Genomic DNA, 24,835 nt, shown 5'->3' on the forward strand with positions numbered 1-24,835 from the left:
ACCTCTTCACCACACATTGATTCCCTTAATAAAAGTTGTGATTTACGCAGTGATGTGGGCCTTTGGACAATACTGTCGATGTGGTGTGATTGCTTTAATAAGGCACATGTTGGGGAACATCCCCATCTCCAGGATTGGTGCCAATGACGGATAACAGGGTTTGTTCTTCACAGTGCCAAACTTGAGCCTCATGATAAAGATGGTCAAAAACATGGAGGGACAATTTGAAATACGGTGTGGGGACGTGTCCTTCAACGCCCCTTACTATAGATTGATGCCATTACGCGGGACTCATCAGGGTTTGGTCTTACACAGTGCCATTCCTGAGTTTCATGGTACGGGGACATGATTTTGTGTCCCCCACCCTTCATAAAATGTGGGGGGGGGGGGGCAATAATCTGTGAACGATGGAGCATCCGGTTGTAAGCTTTACGGCAGTGGGGTCCGGGCATTTTAGATGCTCTTAATCTTAGGCCGATTTTGAGTGGGGACATTTTGATAAAGTGTCTACCACCCTTCAGAAAGTGGTGTCATTCGTTTATCCCAGGATTGATGCCCATAGCCGCAGCGGGACACAGTGTATATAGTTGAGCTGGTCAAAAACATGGGGGGGGGGGGGCATTTGATAGTCCCCCATCACCCTCCAAAAGTTGGGGACAAGTCCACCTGTTTTCCCTGATTGACGCCCATGGTGGGTTTACAAATTATGATAATATTATTTTGCCGCAACAATGTTGTCCTTTAAGTATGATGCGCCCTCTTGCGGTAATGCATCTTGGAAAGACCATCTTCGTCTTGGTGATTACATAATCGTTCAAGGTTAGCGAGATGCCGCGCTTATCGCGGAGGTTGGACTCCCCGGCGTAATGGGGATTGTATGTACTGTAGAGTGTGAGCTAATTATGGAATATGCCCTCTGGAGCCATCAGTTGTGTATCATAAGGCAGTTTAAAACGGTACATGGTGGTCGCCGGAAAGTGGAAATGGTGCATCTGCCGACTGTGAAGTCCTGCGGTGTTAGGGGAGTAGGCAGCAGAGCTTCTGTCACCGGTGGACCCCGCCTGTCTCGCGGTAAACGAGAATCAAAGTTGGGGACCAAAAATATTATTATTGTGACCATCGAAAACATTATCAGATTTTACTTGTTCATCACCTACACGGTCCAAAAGTAGACATTTTGGCAAGAAGCAAAGCAGGTTGAACGGTTTAGATTAATTTGTTTTTAACTTTTCTGATACGCGCATAATAATTGCCGCCAAAAATTCGTATACGGCCTAAAGCTCCGATTACGCCCCCCCCCTCCTCCGTAGAACCGCGCCCCTGATCCGGATGCTGATAATCTTTTAGTCTTTGTCCACGACGTAAGTGCTCAACATTGACACCGTATAATTATAAGAGGGCGCGCTTTAGCGATTTACAACTGAGCGTAGCGTAGTATCCAATATCGAGCACTTGTGTCTTGGGCCAAGACTAATTAATCTTTACTATTAATCATCGAGCATCTCCATCCATCTTTGAGTGGCCCTAAATACTTTCTAACTCACTATTATTTTACACAATTAAAAGCCATTTATATGATTCTCTTGTTCATAATTCAGGTTATTCAGCTGTCTTTTAGTGAAACAATTTTACGTCTCAAAAGTTCACTCCCTAAACAGAAAATTATAAAGTGTCAAAATCCCGAAGCCTAACAATATGTACGCATGCGCAATATACAGATGACCGTGTGATCATCACATCCAACATGGCGATCATCCGGGAAAATAGAACGGAGTACTGCAGTTTCAATTAGGATTTTTATTATGTCTGCATACGTTGTCACTCTTCTAGACAAATTTTTCTGAGAGTTAGGTGAGTATGTGTTGTTTAAATGACGTAAAATATGCAGTTGGACGTTTTATTGTCACCTCTGTAGCCCCGATTGTAATGTTGCTTTTCCCAAAACAATCGGCATGACTGACTCAGTTTTTCAATCAGTAATGAGACCACTGATGCTGATGGGGGGAGTGTCATCAATCCGCGAATTTGGCTGTGTGTAGAAACAGTGTTCCATTTTGTTTATGTTGCTTTGGTTGGGTTGTGAAAACATCAGAACTCTAGCGTAATTTCGGTCGTGTTAGTCATGTGTGTTAAATGTATGCCCCTGTTTCAAGTATGTTTCTTGCTGATTTCACAGCCGTCTCTGTGTAGTGACTTGGTCAGTCTGTTCTGTCACAGTGTCTGTGTGTGTAGGCTGCAAGGCAGTGTTTTTTTTTATTATGCATGGGATGGCATGATCAGATGATGGAGGACCTTCATTCAATCTTCATGCTAAAACATTGAACGATTTCCATTGTTGTCATGTATAGCAGAGCAAAATACTACACAAAATGTTTAAGTTGCTACTCAACGTTTAAGAATCATCATTTGCTACTCAGTAATTAGCATTCCATTTGCACGAAGTCTGTTCTGTCCAAATATTTTGCTCTTTTGAGAAAGTCAAGTGCTGGATGAATTCGTTCCCTGCTAAAACTTTAGATCTGATTGTGAATCATGTTAGTAATGGAAGTTCTGTTTGATGTATCAGCGATAACTTTCACTATTTTGTTGACTCAAGTATCAATTAGTAAAAGTAGATGAAAAGGCCAGTGATTTTTTAATATTAATTACACTATATAAACAGCTACAAATTACTGTCTGCAAGAGAAATGGGAAGATGGAAAGGTTCAAACTTCAAGCTGGCTTGATGTTTTTGTATCTTCGGTTCAGAATTTGTTTTCCTGCATAATACGGATACACAGGGATAAATTCTTTGAATTATTTTTGTGGTTTTCCTCCCCGTCTGTTTTAAAAGTGGTGAGCATAATTAGTTATGTTTGATTTGTGTACCATCCTTCTTGACTGTGAATTGCATCAAGAACTGAATTGTATTCCAACAGCAAATGATTAATAAGCAATTGTTATTTTGACCTTCCGTCCCTGTGTATGACACAAAACACAATAGCCAACAGTGACATTAAAAAACGATTTATAAATCTATCTAGATCTATCTTCCAATGAGTACATCCCTCCAGAGGAGTAAAGTCGTACTTGGGGGCAAAAGTGCTTGGTCATGAGAACAAATCTAAACAAAAATTGTGCTACAAACTTAGGTCAAGGTGCAAGTAAAAAGATTGTGTAAAAGTGTAGTAGACTATCGGAGGGTGAGTGGATTGATGGTAGAGAGCTTAAATTTCAATATCTTTGTGAAAAAATGTTGTGAATGTGATAATCAAATTGAGCCCTGCATATCCTCAGTACACTGTGCAATCTTATGGTACCATGTAACTGTAGGATATGACATCATTTCATTTGTGGATGGCTTACACTTTGTAATCAGTCATCGTGTGCATGGTTTCCTGCAATTAGCATTGTTGGTTAAACTCGCATTGTTCACAATAATTAAACCCTCCTATTAACAGTATGACTTCTGGAGACAAATCACATGTATGCCTACACTTTAGAACGCCACAGCAGTGGCATTTTGAGGCACAGAGTAGAGAGTAGAGTTATTGGAATGCCTAAAGTTGCCCAAGGCATCTGGAACTCTCTACCAACTTAATCTTAGATCTTGTCTTTGTACCATAAAATTAAAATCTCTTCTGAAAACTGATCTTACATTTGATATACATGTAGCAGGTTTTCAAGGTCTAATTTAGTTGTCTGTTTTCTTTCGTTTGTTTTTGTATTTTACTGCTCCTTAATAACACCCAGCAGGGTGGATGCAATGTAACGTGCTCATTACAAGTCTTTCTTATTATTAGTATTGTTATTAAAAAGCTCTTCAATGTCATGCTCTCGCTTCATACAGTGGCCTCAGCTTCATTGGTCATACATAAAAGTGAGGTTTGGGTCCAATAGCCATACATCCTACAATGTGTAGTAATGACAGTGCTTAATGGACACTTGGATGCACGTATGGACATGTACATGGATGTACTTAGCACAGGAAAAGTGAAGTAGGACAACTTTGAGTGGAGCTTGAAAGCAAGCCAAAAATATTATATCTCTAAATTTTTGATATTGTGGAGAAAACATTTAAGGGTAAGTTTTCACCGAAGTTCGTTGCGGGTCACATGATCCACAAGGTCAAATTCAAGGTCAAAGTAGAGGTCAAAAAGTTATCATACCTAAACATGTTCCTACAAAAAAAATAAAGACATATTTGGAAAGCTTACACAATTTCCTTTCCAAAGACACCGATTTCAACCAATTTGACCCAAAGGTTACCGATTTATGGTCATTTGAATGTCAGATAAGAGGTCAGGCGCATTTTGACCGAAATCAACAAGAAAGAGAATGGCGTAGCGCGGAAACCGTTTATCGAATGGAGCTGAAATTTAAAATTTGAGCTTGTTGAGCCACGATTACTTCATAAACCAAATATGAGCAAATTTGAAGAGGGTAGGGTTTAAAATTGCCTTTTTTGGGGGTGATTTGACACGGAATGACCCTTTTGCCCTTTGCAAAGTTCCAATACAAATTCACATTTTCCCCTGTAGAAGTTCCCCCATACAAGAGGAAAATTGCTCCGCCCGTTCAAGGCCTGATCGGTATCAACAATTTAAGTCCTACGTGTACACCTTTGAGAGGGTGGGGGCATGGTCATGCATACATTTTGTAGTTGCAAAGGGCACTTCATTCAAGCCATTCGCGAGTTAGATTTGAATAATGTCTGTGGTACAATGACTTGCTTAGTCACAATGTACCGCTTACATTTGAATTCCTCAGACTGAGGCAGTTGTTATGTCAAATGGTTCAGGGCAAGCCTTTGTATAGCAACCTCCAGATGAGCAAACCCTGGTACTATGGTGCCATACACATGCATTCAGAGTTGTGTAACTGTTCACCGTCTCTTATGTAACTTCGCAAAAGCTTGCCCCTTATCATGGGACATAGCAACTGTCTCGACCGCTGAGGAATTCAAATTTAAGTAATAACTTGTGATCAAGAACGTCATTGTACCAGACAATATTCAAATCTGACACGCAATATCTTATTGGAAAATCCTAGAGTCTATGGGGAACTTCTGAAGGGTGCTAGCCTTGGGCCAAGACCAAGACCAGGGCAACGAAGGCCATGGCAGCCGTAATTCCACATCAACTCACTCCATGTACTCACTGCACACAAGTTTGTCCAATTAAATTAAGTCCCACGCAATCCATCCTTGGAAGAATATTATAATATCTTTTAAGGAATTATTATTGACTTGAAAATTCCTTTTCAATTTCAATTTTATTTCACTGCTTCCTAGTTGGCAGCTGTGTTTAGTACGAATTTGTCACCTGCTTGGTACAATGCTGCTAAGCAAATTGCCCAACAACAACAGCAAAATGCTTTTACAGCAGTGACCCAGCCATACAAACCACCTGGTAATAATGTCACTAACCCTGGTTGTTGCTAATTAATAAGCGCAATTTTCCTGTGCTGGGAAAAATTACAGTATGTGTTCGCTGCATTTAGCGTCCCTTTGAAATTGACCCTCGTTCAAGAAAAGCCATCAAATTTTTCTGACAGTCATTGAAATTGCTGACAAATAATTGTACAGAATGTTCACTTAAGCGTCCATTCACTGCCGTTCAATACAATTGTGTGGGAAATGAGATTTTTATTCACAGTACATCATGGTGAAGAAGACAAACTGAAATGGTGCATAATTACAGATAAATTTTACTTCCACGATAAAAAATTATTTGCTCTGCTTTTTGTCGGCATCAAATCAAACACTAAGTATTGTATTAAATGAGAAAAACAAACACAGTACACGGATACCCTGGTGACAACTATGCTTGTTGTACCAGCATAATCAAATTTAATTGACAATGCTTTTATAGTTGACTTTCCACTTTGAAGGCCGTTTAGGCTTGAAGTGTAAAATTGATAATGACCTTGGCTGGGGCGACCTGCGACTTCCCTGGCTGCTGTGCAGCAATTTGCATTGATCACTTCAGGTGTCTGAGAGCTTAAAAGCCTTTCGCCATGCTCTAATGTACTGGACAAAAGTATGAAAGGGTATACAGTGTGTAAAACCATGGAGGTAGAAAGGTACAACACTGTACAATTAGTTTGTCACCAGGGGCACCAAGGCAATGACAAGGAACTTTGAGGCTGGGCAATAGACTGCATTGAAAAACCCCTTTTTTGCTATGAAAGTCGCCATCTTGTAGGGCAAACCATATGCGCGTCCAAATGCTTACACGTACATCAATAAAGCACGCAGCACTCAGCATTCTCGGTTTGATGTCACATGCACGCACACACGCCCGCACGCACACGGGCACAGAAGCCATGTTGTAGGGCAGATATTCGAAACGGTGACGTCATATTCAATACGGTCTGTTGCCACTGTTACCTACCCTGTGAAGTATTAGGCTGTTCACCCTTCCTGGTGTGATTTTGAAGAAAACAAGGCGGATTTGTGGTTACACTAATGTATGTTCTGATAGCCCTACGTTCCGACACCCCTACGTTCTGACACCCCTACGTTCCGACACCCCTACGTTCTGACACCCCTACGTTCCGAAACATGTTCCAACACCCCCGTGGTGTATTCTCCTATTCCTAGGAAATCATAACCCTAAAGCCCTAACCCTTAACCCTAAACCCTGTAAATCACAGGTTTTTTCTGACATGTATGTGTAGCTGTCGGAATATACAAATTGTACATGTAGGGGTGTTGAAATACATTCATATAATACACAACGTCCGGCTATCGTCTCCCGATATGTAGAGCTGTCACTGGAGGTACCTGTACATATGCACAGTACACACAGACACACATGCAGTGAATGATTTCCCGTATTGCAGCTTACAATGGTAAACAAATTGTATCAGGGTTTGCATACATGTAATTGAAAAATCATAATTTTTTTACTCAGTAGCATTCAGTGTGTTGTGTATAAAACATGTTCAGTGTAACATTTTGCTGTGCATAATGCCTAGCAGAAACATTCACTGTATGACGAACTGTACACTACAACATTTGCCGGGTGTTGGTACAATGTACAATAGTAGTGCCATGTACACAGTATGTAGAACTACTTTGCAAATGTGTGCTTTAATTTGAAAATGTTAGTGTTCGTATCAACATAGGACGAGGTCTTACAACAATAATTATTCATATTAGTAGAATGACTGCTCGGTGTATTTTCTGTTGTCTTAAAGGCACTGGACACTATTGGTAATTGTCAAGGACCAAAGTTCTTTTCTTCTCACATGGTGTCTCAGCAATGCACAAAATAACCAATCTGTGAAAGTTTGAACTCAATTGGTCGTTGAAGTTGCGAGAGAATAATGGAAGAAAAAAACACCCTTGTCCGTTCAAATTGTGTGCTTTTAGATGCCTTGAATTAGAGACCTCAGCTGAGGTCTCAGAATCGATTCAAAATGTTGTAGTGAGAAATTACTTCTTTCTCAACAACTACGTTACTTCAGAGGGAGGTTTCTTGAAATGTTTCAAACTATCAACAGCTCTTCATTGCTCACTACTTAGTAAGTTTTTAGGCTAACAATTATTTTGAGTAATAACCAATAAGGCCAACCCACTCACACAATATACACTGTGTGTACATCTTCAGTTATTTGAAGGCTACACTTAAAAGGAAGAAGAGAGGAAAATAAAAAGTGTGTTCATTAGCAAGAATAGAAAGACTATTTTCTTAATCCAAGGTTGATGTTTGCCTCGCTCACTCTACCATATTCTTGAACCAATTACTGATTATTAATCCCTATTAGATTGAAGAGGATTAAATATCTGAATCCTATCAAGGTGTTAAATCCACAGTCAAAACAAACAGTTATAAAGAAGAGCTAATTAGGAAGGTCAGCTCTGAAGCAGAATGTATTCGTGTCTAGGGGTCTGGGTATTTTGTTTAACTTGGATGTATTCTAACTTTAAATTACCTCGCATTCGTAGTATGCAAACAGAGTTTATAGTCAACAGAACAATTATCTACAAATATACATGTACATGTCTAATATTGAATTTGTTTGATTGGAAAATTAATTATATCATGTAATTAACCACAAGAGAAACTGACTGGATAAATTTTTAATTTGTTGTGGTTGAACAAAGAAAATTGACTAGAAAATTGAACCAATGACCTCGGGGTTAACATACCGGCTCTCTACCCATCTAGTCTTATGTTGGCGATCCACATGTACAGTAGCACTGCATGTTCAATGTACTATGTACGATGGCGATCTCCCTATTTTGTTGATATCATTGTTCAAAGGTGCCAGTCAGAAGCCTACAACCAATAACTGCCCTATGTAGCTACATGTACGTACATAGTACATTAGGTTTCACCACACCTAGGTTTATGATAAAACCTAAAAAGCAACAGCTACATGTAGGGGATCGTAGACAAAATATTTGAAACAATTTCTGTAGATCCCATACATTGTATTTTATGTTAAAAAAGAAGCAATCAAAAAACTTTAAAAAAACTACTAAGGACCTGACGGTATCTTGGTTCATCATAATATAATACTTTAAACGGTGATCGAACCAGTGGTTGTCAAAATGAAACTTGGTGTACATCTAGCTATTGAACATTAATCCATTGACTGCAATAACGTGTTTGTTTTGATAATGTACTGCACCTCAGTCCCCAAGTAAGGCTTACACGTCAAACAGCATGAGGGGATTTTATACTCTTGGCAAGAGTCCAAAATAAATTTTCAGCCGACCTCTCGGAAATACTTTGATGAACCAAATTCGAAATCATTTTCTTGTCAGCTGTATGAATACGAATAAATTTGATAATGTAGAAGAGACTAGGGTGCAAGTTTTTTAGGCATAGTAAAACCAAATACTGGACTATGTTTTTGGGTCATGTTGAATTCCTGCTTTCATACAATCATAGAGATGGTTCAGCATGTACATGTACATCAGTGTTGTACATGAACAAGGGTGGGTGGTTCTGGGCGGGTCTGCCCTGCAGCCGATTTCATGAAACGCTAGGATTAATCTTATCTCGTGTAAGAAAGAGTTACCCATCCTAACTTAGGATCCAGGGGTTCAATGCGTCCTAATGTCTTCCAATACGGAACTGAAGTCGTCCCAAGTCCTAAGATTAATCCTAAAGAGTTTGGCGTAAACAACGTCTGGCCACACTTCAGCAATAGGCCTAAAAATGGCCACATTATTAAACATGGATAGCTTGGTTGATCTGCTTACCTTTGGTGGACTTCCTAAAAAAATGTGATTTATTGCTCACTACTAAAACTGATCTAGCTTCATGTGTATGATGTACATTACAACCCTGATGTATTAGTGTAACGAGGTACAGGTACATGTGTACGTGCGTCGCATGACTGTATATTGTACTGTACGTACAATATGCAGAATGTCAAATTTCATCTCGCCTTAGTGCAACGCTCTCTTGAGTGGGTGACAAGTGTTTCAGAAAAAGAAAAAAAATACATGAATCAATGAGTATTTGAAGCCTACTCCTGCACATAAATTTACAGCCATGCTCATTTATTCGTGGTCCGTGTTGAATATCTGAAGACATGCAGGGTGTTCATGGTGTGAGCTACATGTACACCAGTCTGACAGGTAGTCTTCAGGGTTATTTACATGAATGACTGTCACATAATGTGAGTCATAACACAGGTGGGTTTTAATGTGCAATGTTTGCGTGCGTACATGTAGATCATCTCGTCTTCAGTGTGTTGAATTTGCCGTGTCCAGTGTGTTGGTTTTGACATTGGGCATTGTGTATAGGGAAGAGAACTGTAGGCAGGTCTGATACTTCATGGAGGAAGCGAAGGCGATTGCCTCCATGCCCCTTTGGTCATTGGATCGATGCCCCTTGAAATGCTCCAGAAGAAATTGAAAACTTCCTCATAGGGTGCCCATTACCAAGGAGAAAATGCCTTGGTGCCCTTGCCCTTTCAAAAAACAAAGCATAGAGGCCTGTGTAGGTACTTATTACATGAGGCAACTTGGAGGCAACCAACTGCAGAAGGGACACTTCATCAGCATTGGGCAGAGTTGCCAACTCTCTGATTCTGCAGAAAGTTCCCTGAAAAGAAACCATCTATCCCTGATTAGGGAAATTCCTTAAAGCCATTGGACCCTTTCGGTACAGAAAAAAAAAAAAAGTTCACAGATTTACAAATAATTTACAGGGTTTACAGAAGGTAATGGTGAAAGACTTCTCTTGAAATATTAGTCCATGAAATGCTTTACTTTTGAGAAAACGGTAAAACAATATAAATTCTCGTTAACGAGAATTACGGATTTGTTATAAACACATGTCAAGACACGGCGAAACGCGCGAAAACAGGAGTGGGTTTTCCCGTTATTTGCTCCCGACTCCGATGTCCGATTGAGCCTAAATTTCCACAGGATTGTTATTTTATATATAAATTGTGATACACGAAGTGTGGGCCTTGGACAATACTGTTTACCGAAAGGGTCCAATGGCTTTAATTATGTAACATTTTTGTAATTTTTGTCATTAACAACTTATTCTAAAACATAACAGTTGTTTGATATACTTGCAATTTTACTTGCTGTTTGACAGGCAATGCTCAGAATTTTCGGCTTAGAATGGACAGTACTTTCATTACCCTTGAGATTCAATCATGATAGAAGCCGGTTGGATTGTCCTATCTCTTCATAAAACTACATGTAACACTTTACAAATATATAGTTTTGCTTTTTACTGCCTTGTTTGTGGTGTGAACCAACGTGACTCCTCATGCCACACCCCACTACTCAACCCATTCTTTTGAGTACGTAACGTGAAGAAACCAAAATGACGCTTAATTACCGAGGCCGTTATAAAAACCACACGCTTTAATTTCTAATTGTCATTCAACACCAAAATAATTGGACTTTATGGCTATAATGATTGGTTACATGATTGGCTAAAGAAGTGATTAAAGCAATTTTAGCCATCGACACAAAGTCCTCAATCCTTGGCAATCAGACAGTTTAATATTTAAAAAGGGCACATTTGTGCCAATTTTATGATACTTGAAGCTGCCATACAATTTGTTTCATTGTTAGTGGACGCTTCTCCCCCCCCCCCTCCCCCCCCCAAAAAAAAAACCCCAACAACAACAAAACAACCACAACAACAACAATCTGGTAAAACATATATACATCATGTACACAATTAATGTAATAATTACAAGACGTTATTGATCAACTCATTGTGATGTTTTCTCTTCTACAGGTAACAACCAATATCATTAGCCATGTGTGACGCCCATCACCCATCTTCCATGTAGCCCCCCTGTCATCACCCCCTGACCAACTGACCAATTGGACAGGCCGTCAGCCCCCCCCCCCCCAATCGACCACGATGAATACAATGCGCAGGATTATGAACCGCTCTATGCGGAGCCCGGCTGCAACGCAGGATAACTCACTGGGTTTGATGCATTTGAGGAAGCTCTACGTTGAGCTTTGTTGCACGTTGCAGCCGCTGACGCAGAAGGAACAAGAAGATAAACTCTACATGATGCTGCCTCTCTTCTGCAAGGTAAGATGTCCACCCAAACGTTACTTAGCAGAAAATTTGGGCTAAGTAAAACAATAAAATAAACCACTATAGTTCTTTGTAATAGTGCCCTGAGCACTTTTGGGGATATGTGCGCTTTATAAAACCTCATTATTATAATTGTTAATATTAGCGAGGTAAAGGTGCACGTTACGCGATCAAACACAGAAACGTGAACTTAAACAAATGTGTGGTTTCTACACAGTATGTAGGTGACGTCACCACAGCATTTTTATGCTCAAGTTTGACGTCTGCGCGCAGGTACGTACATGTACCTGACGTGAAAAACAGTAAATTTACGTACATGATACATGTACATGCTATTCAAGCGTGAGATTTAAACAATGCAATTTTCTGCCGTTCACGTTCACGTTGTTCGCGTAACGTGCAGCTAAACCTCCCTATCATTGTTCATGTACACATGGGGATTGAAAAACGGAAAACAATGCCCGTTCACAATGCTGGCAATGAAACGGTACACATACAGCACACTGCTGTTACAAGTTAACTAAATTACAAAGTGCACTGAGCATGATGGGTATTAATTATTTGTTCTGTATCACAGATGTTGATGCATGAAAAGTTCTTATTGCATTCATGATTGATGAAGTCAATAGGGCAGACCACCTGTGACTGCAATTTAACGCCAAATATTTAAAGGATTTGGGTACTTTTTGTAACACAAAACACAATCTCCACAGATTTACATTAAACTTACACCGTTTGAAGACAATGATAGTAGAAAGCATACATACCTTAAAATATTAGTTGCTGAGGTGCTGTAGTTTTTGAGAAATGAGTAAAACAATGTCATGAAAATACACTTTTACATGCTATAATAATTTTCGTCTCATGATCATTGAGTCGAAAATTATTTTCATGACATTGTTTTACTCATTTCTCAAAAACTACAGCACCTCAGCAAGTAATATTTTCAGGGAAGCTTTCTACTATCATTATCTTCAAACTGTGTACATTGTGTTTTTTGTCCTACAAAAAGTACAAAGACCCTTTAATACATGTACGGGTATTCTTCAGAGCTACATGTACTGTACATGGTACTGTTCCTATAAAAACATTTCTTGGTGCAACTTTTGTGGTTTTTCTTTTAAAAACACAAAGATAATACTGTAGGGCTTATAGGCCTAGGTATGGAACTGCCAAATGTGCCAAAATATTTATGTGTACATTGTATTCTTCAGAGCTACATGTACCGTTCCTATAAAAATGTTTCTTGGGAACCTTTTGTGGTTTTTCTAAAACAAAAAAGATAATACTTTAGAATTCGGGAGACTGCGTCATCTCAATGCTGTCCAACGACAAAGGCACTGGACACTATTGGTTGAGAAAGAAGTAATTTCTCACTAAAATATTTAAATAGACTTGGAGACCTCTTTTTCTTCCATTTTTTCTCTCGCAATTTCAACGATCAATTGAGTTCAAATTTTTACAGGTTATATACATTGACGATGCGATGTATACCAAGTGAGAAGACTGGTCTTTGACAATTACCAAAGGTGTCCAGTGCCTTTAAGCATGGCTTCTTATTGTATTTCAAGTGCTTACAATAACTTTCAGACGATTTTGATGGGGGAGATAGAACCCACTTTGATTTGTGTTAATATTTGGAGAAGCGAGGATTGCGACACGAGTTGATGATTGAAGAGTTTGATTTGAAAATTAATATTTTCTTAGTGTCAGACTTAAAGGGTAGTTGTGAAATCTTGTACTTTGCTCAGTTTAAAAAAAATGGTTCTCTCAAATTGTGAGAACAAATAATTTAAGCACAAAATAAGGAAGGGAGTGAGGATGTCACATTAAAGGCAATGCACAATTATGGTAGTTACTCAAAATAATTGCATAAAAACTTACTTGGTATATAAACAAGCATTGGAGAGCTGTTGATAGTATAAAACATTGTCAGAACGGCTCTCTCTAAATTAACATAGGATTCATTGAAAAAAGGGTAATTTCTCACTCAAGTATTACAAAAATTCAGACTTCAAGCCTTTTATTAGGCATCTGAAAGCATACAAACTTGTGCAACTTGGTTGTTTTTTCTCTTAATATTCTCTTGCAACTTCGGTGACCAATTGAGACAAAATTTTCGCAGATTTGTTATTTTTGTTGGGATACACTCAAGTACTACACATGTAGGCATACTGATCTTTGACAAAGTGTTCAGTGCCTTTATTAAGCCAAGGCTTAGTAGAAGACAGCCTAGACAGACAAACTACATTTTTACAAACATGGAGTCTAGTCAAACAGATGTCAATACATACAACACTTTTATTCTAAAAGAGAACGCTGTAATTATTTCAAGGAACTAAAGAGAAGCCAGTCTTTCTCGGTCAGACGTGTTACAATTTCGTTACTATCGAACAATCTCAATGGCAGGAACAATTAGCCCGATGATGATATGAGGCGTTGAATCCGTGCGTTGCCTGCCGACTGTAAGAAACATTCAGGGTTTGACTCGACTTGCCAAGGGGGGTCTCCCCCCTGCGTTGACGTCCGACCGTAATATTCCACTGTTACATTCCGCGGCACGTTCTCGTCCATAACACGATTTGTCTGTCATTGGTCTGATGGGACAGGACAGGATGGAGGGTGTGAAAGAATGCTAGTCTCCGCTTCAGGTTACTTTATCATGTGGACCCATCAATCTAAATTAATCGGCTGCGCATAAGCACCACATGCAGTTGTGTCTCTCTCTCTCGGTATCCTCACACATGATTTTATGTAAGCGTATGCAGAATATGGAAGTAGAGCATGGCTCCAAGTTGCCATGGATACCACTGGAAATGAGGACAAGGGATCATGTACAATGTACGATGCGCATTAGAAAGAAAAAAATTATGTCTCTTGAAGAGTTTACCCTAACTTAATTACAGAGCGATCCGTTTAATTTTTTAAAAATATGAACAATTCTTCAGCAAAATCAAACTCAAATCTGTAGACCCTGGATGCAAAATACTAAAAATAAGCCACACTGTGCAGGCGTGACTGAATGATACCCACTACATGTATGCATTATGTGTTTCGAACAGGGTAAACAAGCAGTTACCTCCATGGCCCCGACCATGGCCTTTGGAATGTCTGCTTGGAATGTTCTAGTAGAAATTTGAAGTTCCTTTCTAAGAAAAAATTAATAAGCCCTTTAGGAAGTACATGTACCGGGCAAAGTCAACCCTTTTTTTATTACAAAAAAGAAGTACATTGTACTGTATCTGCTGCAGACTGCTGAAAACCAACCAAATGCTAGACATGACTCAAGTCGCAATCCCTGCCATCCCCAGGAAACTACTGTTTTGTGATGCTCTGCATTCCCAAACCTGTTCCGCATGCGGGACAGGGACTTGAATCAAGTCTAACCAAATGCAGACATGACATTCTTCCTACTTTAACTTCAATCCCATTTTTGTTTGCACTGACAAAGGTTAGCAAACTGGTTATTAAAAAGCAAGAAAACTTTACAAAAGCCAGAAGCAATGTTGGCCAGCCCTAGTACTAATTTGTTCTACTTTTTCAAAGGACCATTTGCTTGCAAAATGAGCGGTGTTATTTAAATGCAAAAGGTGGGGAGGGGGAGGGGGTATAGCCTCAAGCTTCCATCCAAGCTTTCTCAAAAGGCATTTTCTCTTCTTCCGTGGTGGGCGCATAATTTTATGTTATCATTTATCACCCGTACTTCACCCAAGTACCTCTTGCAGTATTTCATTGTACAAATTGACATTCACGAACACGTTTTGTCGTCGGTGAATCCAGTGAATGTACTCTGACCACTCAGACACTGTAGGCAAGCACCTGCGTACTGAGAGCAAGTACATAAAATAGCCATTAAAAATCCCTTCACAGACCAGGGCTCGATTGTGACACCTTGGACTATATAGGCCAGAGGCCAGTGATTTTAGCATCGGGCCAGTAAACCAAAGTGTTAGCCAGAGGGGTGTCTGGGTGTCCAGGACACTCTCTTTTAAAATATCCAACAAATGTGAAACACAATTTTGTGTCACAAGGGCGTTTTTCCTTTCATTATTATCTCGCAACTTCGACGATCGATCGAGCACAAATTTTCACATGTATGTTATTTTATGCAATGTTGAGATACACCAAGTGTGAAGACTGGTCTTTGACAATTACCAACAATGTCCAGTGTCTTTTAAGTTAGCAGTGAAATTATACTGGTTGCTTTGTATTGTGTCCTTAAAGAGTTAAAAACCATTGAGACAACGTCAGCTGCAAAGTTCATTGCGTGTGGGAACATTCCTACAATGAAAGACACTAACCCTACTGACTCTTTGTTGTTCTTTTCTCAGGTCTTTGAAAATAGCGCTGGTCATGAAATGATGGATAAATTTGGAGATGTTTTACAATTTGCCAACCATGTTGCCAGACTCTTTGTAACTGAGGTACGACGGAGAGCATCTGACCAATCCACAGGTATGTTATCATTCTAAGTTGATGATGTCCAACCCCGCCCTGACCCCACCCTGACCCGCCCTGACCTCTCCCTGACCCTGCTCCTGCCCTGACCGTGCCCCTGCCCTGACCCCGCCCTGACCCTTCCCTGAACCCGACCAGCTCCCTTAAATGGCTGGCAGGATCCTATTATTGTGTGTGATTGTTTACTTTTAGGTGTGCTACTTCTTTCTGTAGGGGTACATGTAATTGAGCTTTTCTGGGTAAGGTCGCCTGCTGTATATGATGTGTCGCAGGCGACACAGGGGTCGATTTCACAAGAGTTAGGACTCATCTTATATCGAGTTAGGACGAGTAACTCGCCCTAACTTAAGATTTATCTTAAGGTCTGCAAGCTACAGTGCAGGGCTGGGATGCGTCCTAAGTCCGAAGATTAGTCTTAAGTTAGGAACAGTTTTGTGAAATCGACGGCTGGTGCACTGTATGACATCTCATTTTGTAAGAGGGGTACATATGTGGTAACAACTAACATCACTCCTGCAAAGTATATTTCAGAGTTTGTGAGACTGCATCTTTGTGTCACATGGTGTTACCGCAAACCTCTCTTCTTAGTCATTAAAGGAACACGTTGCCTTGAATCAGATGAGTTGGTTAAGCGTTTTGAACCAGTGTTATAAAAATGCATGGTTAGAAAGATGTTTTAAAAGTAGAATATAATGATTCACACAAGTATGACTCGAAAATGCACGGTTTTCCATTTACATGCGAACTAACATGGTCGGCTATTTTTGGGAGTCAAAATTTTGACTCCCAAAAATGCCCGAGCGTGTTTCTTCGTGACGTAAAAGACAAATGGTGCAATTCCGAAGGCATGTTAGTGTGAATCATTGTATTCTACTTTTAAATTATCTATCTAACCATTTGCATTTTATAACAAATGGTTCCAAACGCTTTTTAAAGACCAACTCGACCAAGGCGAAGTGTTCCTTTAAATGTGTAGATAACAGCATGCAAAGTTACAATCCCTTTTGTTGAATCTACAGTTTATTCATTCGTAGCTGTGGTAAAAGTGGCAACATAAGTGTTTCTTCACCAATGCAGAAACAGTGTTACATGTTCATGAACATGTACATGTACAGGGTACGTTCGTGAATCTTTTAAAACAAAACAGCATCATTGTTGTATTCAGGTCCGGTTGCGGTAACGCCATGTTTACCGGTACATGTACAATGTACATACATGTACTTTGCTGTGTACGTACATGTAGAATTGTTCTTTGAGTATTCGTCTTGCTATTTATTCTACAGAATTCGGGAGACTACGCCATTGTTCCCCAGCGTGGGTGGGTTAAAAAGACACATTCATCTCATGCTGTCCAAAGACAAATTAGTCAAATCTTTTGAAATGTCTTACTCTGTCTTTTCATTCTGTCCTGAAGCTGAATAACACATGGACAATGTGATGTGCTGGTCAATAATGGCAGAGATTTCTCATGCTTCTCACTGCCTAAACACTGACATTTCATCTCCATTCATTCCTTCAAATGAGCTTGAGGGTGCCGCTGGTGTATTTATAATTTAACAATTCCCGCTCTAGTTAAAGGGGCACTTGAGAGGAATCTGATTATTGATTTGTGATACCCAATACCAAAAACCAGGCAGTTCGTAGAAATAGCAAAGTGACATTGAAAGTAATGACAACTGAAACATCAGTCTTCATGGTATTGGTATCAATTTGATGTCTTTTGATTTAAAAAAGGATGTGCATAACAATGGTAATGTATTGAGTAGAAATACATGTTCAGATCATGCACAAGCCTTTGTACGTACATGTAGTTACGTATAACATTGTAGGTGGTCATGGTACATGTGTATGGTGGGAATCCCTTTGAAATGTTTCTGCTCGAAAGAAGTTGTTGAGAAATGTGTAAAACAATTGGTTTTGATCTTGCATCAAACATTTAATGTTTGAAAGCAATAATTGAGGATCTTTCCCACCTGACTCCATTCTTCAACTTGACCGATTGCGCTTTCACAGGTTCATTATTTCATGTACATATAACACATGGTACATTACATGTATGTATGTATGTGTAGGGTCACATCAAGTGTTGATACTGGTCTTTGTTACTATGTTACCGTAGAAAGCTTTCCCCTCTCTTAGGCCTGTTCAATGTCACTATAAATCTCCCTGATTGTTAGACAAAATCTCCTTGATTGCGAAAACAAATGATGGCAGCTATTTTGTTGTATCAAAACTGTACGTACATACCCTTCACTCAACATATTGTATTGGTAAAATGAAAGAGAAAACAGTGAAACAAAACCCCATCTGTGAAAGACAGTTACATCATACAACCTGATACCCCCTAGACAAAAACCATTTATAAGTCGGGGGATTAACTTATTAAGATGTGTGTGGTTAAGATCTTAAGAGGTTCTCAGTTGATAAATCTCCGATAATTATTTCTTGTGGTTTATTACTTGACGTAATTATTTCTTGTATCACCCTTTAAGGCCAACTGCTCCATGGCGTCGTCCTGACGGATTTTCATAATTTGTCTTCGGTTTGCTCAGTTGGAGATATGGATTTATTTCTCTGATGGAGCACCTTTTTTCGCTCTCGTCACCACCGTGATGGATACAAGCCCTGTTCCGTGGGTACATAGCGTCAATCAGTGGGCGTGATTAAGTGACGTTGGGGGCTCATCATTTCTCTCTCGCATGGTATTTGTGTCTTCATGTCTTTTTTTCCCATTCAACTGGATGAGGGAGATGTGGAAACCATTGGCTGTTGTACAAAGTGTAATCTGCAGACAAATTTGTAGTGAATGATTGTTTTTGGAATTCTCGATTTATAATCACTGGCAACCTGTTTTTAAATCGGTTTGGAAATTAAATGGACTTGAAGCCTATTCTTGGAAGTCCTTGGCAATTTCTGTGTGCAGTGTTGGGTCAACATGTAAACATGTACTGTGTAGTGGTAGCCCTTAAAGGAACACGTTGCCTTGGATCGGTCGAGTTGGTCTTTGAAAAGCGTTTGGAACCGTTTTTTATAACATGCATATGGGTAGAAAGATGTTGTAAAAGTAGAATACAATGATCCACACAAACATGCCTCGAAATTGCGTGGTTTTCCTTTCACCTCGTCGACTAATACGTCGGCCATTTATGGGGGTCAAAATTTTGACTCCCATAAATGGCCGACCATGTTAGTTCGCACAGTAGAAGGAAAACCACGCAATTTGGAGGCAAACTTGTGTGGATTATTGTATTCTACTTTTAAAACATCTTTCCAACCATATGCATTTTATAAAAAACGGTTACAAACGCTTTTGTTTTGACCAACTCGTCCGATCCAAGGCAACGTGTTCCTTTAATCCCACACACACAGTAGAGTTCAAGTGAATTACACCCTGTCACATGCTACATTGTACATGATGCAAACCATAGAGTAACATATGTAGCAAGAACTAGAGGGCGCACTGGTGATGCTGCTTGCACAAACGCAACGGGACCGCAAGATGACAAGTGCGCCATTCTGTACGCGCGGTGAATATGAAATACACAGTTGAGTTGTTTTTATTGAATGCTCACGCGATGCTGTTTTGTTCAACTTACAAAATGGCCGCACAAACACACGCTGTGAGATGGCTGTTTTGTCAACTTAGAAAATGGCCGCCTGCGCGCAATTTGGGTCACGTATGTAGGCCAGTGCGCCCTCTAGTTCTTATAATATAACTCTATGATGCAAACACACACCACTAGAGCCGAGAACCGGTTTGATTTTATAGGGGGATCTTAAAGGGAAAGTCTTTTCATATCTCAATAGCCTGCTGGAAAGAAGTAAAAAACAGTCACCAAAGGGAGAAAAAAATAGTCCACATTGTGCCCCTGGTGATCATATTATTTGTATCTCCTGCAGCCAAATTCACAAAACGCTAGGATTAATCCTATCTTGAGTTAAGACGAGTATCCCATCCTAACTTAGGATGGGTTCAATGTGCCTCCTAATGTCTTCTGATACGGAACTGAACTCGTCCTAAGTCCTTAGATTAATCCTAAGTTACGAAGAGTTTGGTGAAAACTCTATGACTGAGCTGGTACATCTGGGAGGTTCTGGGTCTAGAATAAGGGGGACCGTAGGTTCACAAGCCTCGTACTTTTTAGAAACTGTCAAATTCCTGAAATCTCATCTTTTAAAACCCTGCTGAAATAGGATGTTCTCTTGAATTTCAGAGAATGTGTCCTTTACCAAGGACAAAATCCCAAGGTGTACTGTACATGTATGTTCAAAAAAGAAGTTGGCACGAGTCCACGGAATTTGAATCTTGAAGAGAGGAAGGCCACTTACTGAAGTATGTTAAGAGAACATTTTCAAAATATCTGTGGGAATATTTTTAAGCCAAAGGGTTTGGAGGCTGGGAGTTGTACAGTGCATTTAAGCTATCTAAATTTATAAGCTTAGCACTGACAAATATTGCTGAGGAGGTTATCCGAGACAAAATTCCATGTGATTTGCATTGATATGACCGGTGCCCTGCTTGTCATTATTTTACTTTAATAGCAATAGCAGAAGAATTTGCTGAAACTTGGCTGACAGCTGAGTGTACATTACATTGTGTTTTTATGTGTACTTATTGTACATATGGGTACGTACCGTACAATACACAGGGTATTTGCCTACACATTTGAAGAGGTACTTTGACAATGTGTTTTGCAAAATACACGGGCTGTGTTGTTATTAAACTGAATGTAAAGACAATTGTCTATCAAAAACTTCACTTCAGAGGGAGCTATTTCTCACAATGTTTTACACCATCAACCTCTCCCAATTACTCATTACCAAGTGAGGTTTTATGCTGATAATTATTTTGAGGCTGTGTTGTTATTAAACTTAATGTAAAGACAATTGATGGAAAACACTCTCAATGGAGCCTAATTCTTAAAACCCTTATTGAACACAAATTCAACAGAATGAGTGAGAGTCATCTTTTGTTGTCAAATCCGTAGACGCGCCTTCTCCACTACCAAGTTGTCCTCCCCTTTAATTCCACGCTTTTATTTAATTTCGGTCTCGGCAGTCTCTCGTTCCATTCATCCTCAAATAAACTGGCATTATTCATCGGGATTCGTCACTCACTTTCTTGTTCGTGTCCCCCCAGGGGTGCAAGCCCCTGCTCTCTCTCTCTCTCTTTCTCTCTCTGCTCTGACACCAGTGCCAAGATGGACTTACGACGACGACACGTACACTTGGGGTATATTTAGAGAGAAAATTTCCTACTCGCTGTGATAATTTTGTACAATGAGAAGTCCCTGAGTCCCTGAATATCTCAAGTCTGTTTACTTACTTGAATCATTCCAGAATCGGAAGGGGGGGGGGGTATTCGCGAGGAATCAGTGGCGGATAATCACATAATCAGGCAACGTGCTGGTTCCTTATTTATCACCTCCCCCAAAACACTGATTATGGCAGGCCTGGAATTGAATCTTTGAAAGGGCAAGGCCATTTTCATTTTGCAAAGGGCACTTCCATTTGAAAATCTTCAAGTCAATGGGAAGCTTCTGAAGGGGCACCAAGGCTAAGACCAGGGGCAACATAGGCCATGGTCTCTGTGGTCTGCTGTCCATGTAATTCTAGCGTATGAATTTTGCGGAATTCTGGATTGTTACATGTGATACCCCAGCTGCAATACATCCACTTTGCCCAGTCCTCCTGTGCGGTTATGTACATGTAGCTTGGACAAATTGTAATCAAGGACCCACAGTGTACTGTGACTGACAAATTTAATAATCATAATGTCAAATAATATTAGTCTGGAAATTCTGTAAAGGTTAGTTTTTACAACTGTGCATTTAGCGGGATAGATACTCAATCAAGTCGCTACACTTTTTAAAATCTCGTAAAACAATTTTATCTGCCATTCTCACATTTTAATTGTTAAATCAAGTGGCTACACTTTTTGAAATCTTGAAAACCATTTTATCTGCCATTGTTTAGGTATGGCATTCCTACATTTTAATTGTAAAAATCGTACAAAGTCCTCAAATATAAATTCTTGGAAAACCCATTCAGAGATGCAGACTTCCGATCAAATTAAAAAAACGAATCCTTGAGGTTTTTTTGAAGTGGATGGCTCCTCCATCTGTCCACCATCGTAATTGTACCACCCCCCCTACATTTCCAATGTTGAACGAACGTATTTTACTGTCTGGGATCCCTTGATCCTCGCCATGAGATTTTATCCTGCGGTTATTTTTTAACGGGAGAGAAGCAGAGCGGATCCCTGAGGACGGTTTAGTTCCATTAACCCCTGGCTGCCGTTTTAATAAAGGAATGATGTCCGATAGTTAGTTTGCCGTGTCTTGGGGTCTGCTGTTCACAGAAAGATAGCTGTGAAGTATTTGACTAAGGAATATTAAGACTGCTCCCCTTCCCTTCTTGACCATTTGAAAGAATTTGAAATCTGTTTAGCCAAAACCTCATAATAAATGCTATTTCTTACATGTATACAAGATCATTTGTTGGTAAATTGTGTTTATTCCATTTTAGTTGTACTAACCATTTGGTTGGCGTTTTAATAAAGGAATGATGTCCGTTAGTTAGTTTGCTATGTCTGGGGTCTGCTGTTCACAGAGAGATAGCTGTATCGTATTTGACCAAGGAACATGAACATATAAAGACCTCCCCCTCTCCTCTTCTTCTCTTCATTGCGAACGTTCGGAAAGAATTTGGAATCTCTTGAGCCAAAACCTCATAATGTATAAATGAGAGTGTTAAAGGCAGTGGACACTATTGGTAACTACTCAAAATAATTATCAGCATAAAACCTCACTTGGTAATGAGTAATTGGGAGAGGTTGATAGTGTAAAACATTGTGAGAAACGGCTCCCTCTGAAGTTACATACAATAGTTTTCGTGAAAGAAGTAATTTTCCACGAGTTTGATTTTGAGACCTCAAGTGTAGAATTTGAGGTCTCAAATCAAGCATGATTTTCTTTCATCATAGTTATCTCGCAACTCTGACGACCAATTGAGCTCAAATTTTCACAGGTTTGTTATTTTATGCATATGTTGAGATACACCAAGTGAGAAAACTGGTCTTTGACAATTACCAATACTGTCCACTGTCTTTAAGTTGTACATGTTTACTGCAGTCCTGCTCAGCCCTTCGATGGCGAATAGCCTAACTCGAAATTGTTTGTTCCTAATGTACATGTATACAGTGTACTTGTAGTAATTTCTGGGCAAATTGAGGGTGTTTTTTCCGTTTGAAAGTTTCAAAGGCATATTGTGTCTGGATGTGATTAAGGGAATCAATGTGTGGTGAAGAGGTTTTAAATTAGTGGTTTAATCCCAACGAGGCCTGGTTCTTGATAATTTTACCGAGACGAAGTTGAGGTAAATTATCAAGAACCAGGCCTCGGCGGGTTTAAACCACTAGTTGAAAACCGATTCAACACACTTTGATTCCCATTCATAAATACCTTTTTGGTTAAAAGGCGTAATAAAGTAAGAAACTCTGTAAAACTTATCTGTTTCCGAGTGCGTGAGCTCTGTATGTTTCCACCTCCATGGTATGTTCAGTATACGTGTTGAATGTACATGTACGATGTTCGTACGCGTGTGTTTTCCGGTTCCGTTCCTGCGCATGCGCAGATAGTCTTGGTGCATATTCGCTGGTTTTCCTTTCACACAGCGCGGCCAAGTCACCAACAGCAAATCATCGCCCCTAACAAGAAAAGTCTTGCATCAAGACTAGCGCAAACAACCGGTTATAAACACTGGTCATTATCAACGGTTTAAACACCCCCACGTGACGCGCTCTCCACCAATAGGAATAGCGAAACTGTCTGAGGTATTTATGAATATAACTTGCCCTACATTATATCGGCCTCTGTTTACACTTTCATCCCAGTTTATGGCAAAACCAATCTAATACGTTTACATGGGGTGTGTGCTGAAAAATTCTCAAAATGGTCATTTTCTGAGTTAAGCTGTTTATAGCCATGGACGTGGCCGTGCTATCTCGAACGTTTTGTCAATTTAAAAAAACCAAATTGTTTGAGAGAAGGTGGAAGGACGTCGACGTAACCACAGCTACATTGTAGCCCGTATTGAGATATTAATCCCTAATAAGTTTAGTTTATGGAAATTGGGTTTGTGAGGAAATTTCAGATGTTGAATTTAAAAAAAAAGATTTAGAAATAATATTTTGAATGTGCAAAGCCTTGCCAGGGGGAAGAAACACAATTATTCATTGACAAAAATTTGTTTATAAATCTTATGTCATATAATATGTTCAAAACACTTAGCATCCATATTTTACATTGTACATGTATGCCAAAAGGATGACCAACGTAAACAAAGCACATTAATTATAATCAATCAAAAACGCGCGTCTTGTTGTCAATAAAACCGTGTTGACAAAAACCAGGTTTTTGTCTCAAGTGTTCATTTGTCACATAAACCAGAAGTCATTGGAAGTGACATATAATATACAAATAGTTTGTTGCCCCTAAATTCTGGCACAAGCTGCCGTGTGCTATCAGAGAAGTGGAATCTACTGCCACCTTCAAGTGTTAAGACAGTGGACACTATTGGTAATTACTCAATTGAGAATTTTTGTGTGGCATTTTGCTCTGCTAAACAAGGGAAATCAGTCATTGATTATCATTGTTATTGTTATAATGTGTGCAGTGGATACACATGTACTAGTACTTTATCAGGCTTTCTTAGAACATAGCTCTTAGAGCCATTGGACACTTTCGGTACATAAAAAAAAAAATCAAAAAGTCACAGATTTACAAATAAATTTCTGGGTTTGCAGAAGGTAATGGTGAAAGACGTTCTCTTGAAATATTATTCCATGAAAT

General features: G+C 39.5%; 1 protein-coding gene across 5 annotated transcripts in view; it reads left to right on the top strand.

Annotated features, from left to right (window-relative positions):
- Positions 1 to 1,745: 1,745 nt before the first annotated feature.
- Positions 1,746 to 24,835, top strand: part of LOC139952806 (WD repeat and FYVE domain-containing protein 3-like) — a 99,790-nt gene continuing 76,700 nt past the window's right edge. For all 5 annotated transcript variants that reach the window (XM_071952035.1, XM_071952038.1, XM_071952036.1 and 2 more), the window contains exons 1-3: positions 1,746 to 1,851; positions 11,211 to 11,519; positions 15,857 to 15,980. In XM_071952035.1, coding sequence (XP_071808136.1) covers positions 11,340 to 11,519; positions 15,857 to 15,980 — 304 coding nt within the window. In that variant the 5' untranslated portion in view covers positions 1,746 to 1,851; positions 11,211 to 11,339. The remainder of the gene's footprint in view (positions 1,852 to 11,210; positions 11,520 to 15,856; positions 15,981 to 24,835) is intronic.

The sequence above is a fragment of the Asterias amurensis genome, chromosome 21 (assembly GCF_032118995.1).
Source record: "Asterias amurensis chromosome 21, ASM3211899v1".
Taxonomy (NCBI): Eukaryota; Metazoa; Echinodermata; class Asteroidea; order Forcipulatida; family Asteriidae; genus Asterias; species Asterias amurensis.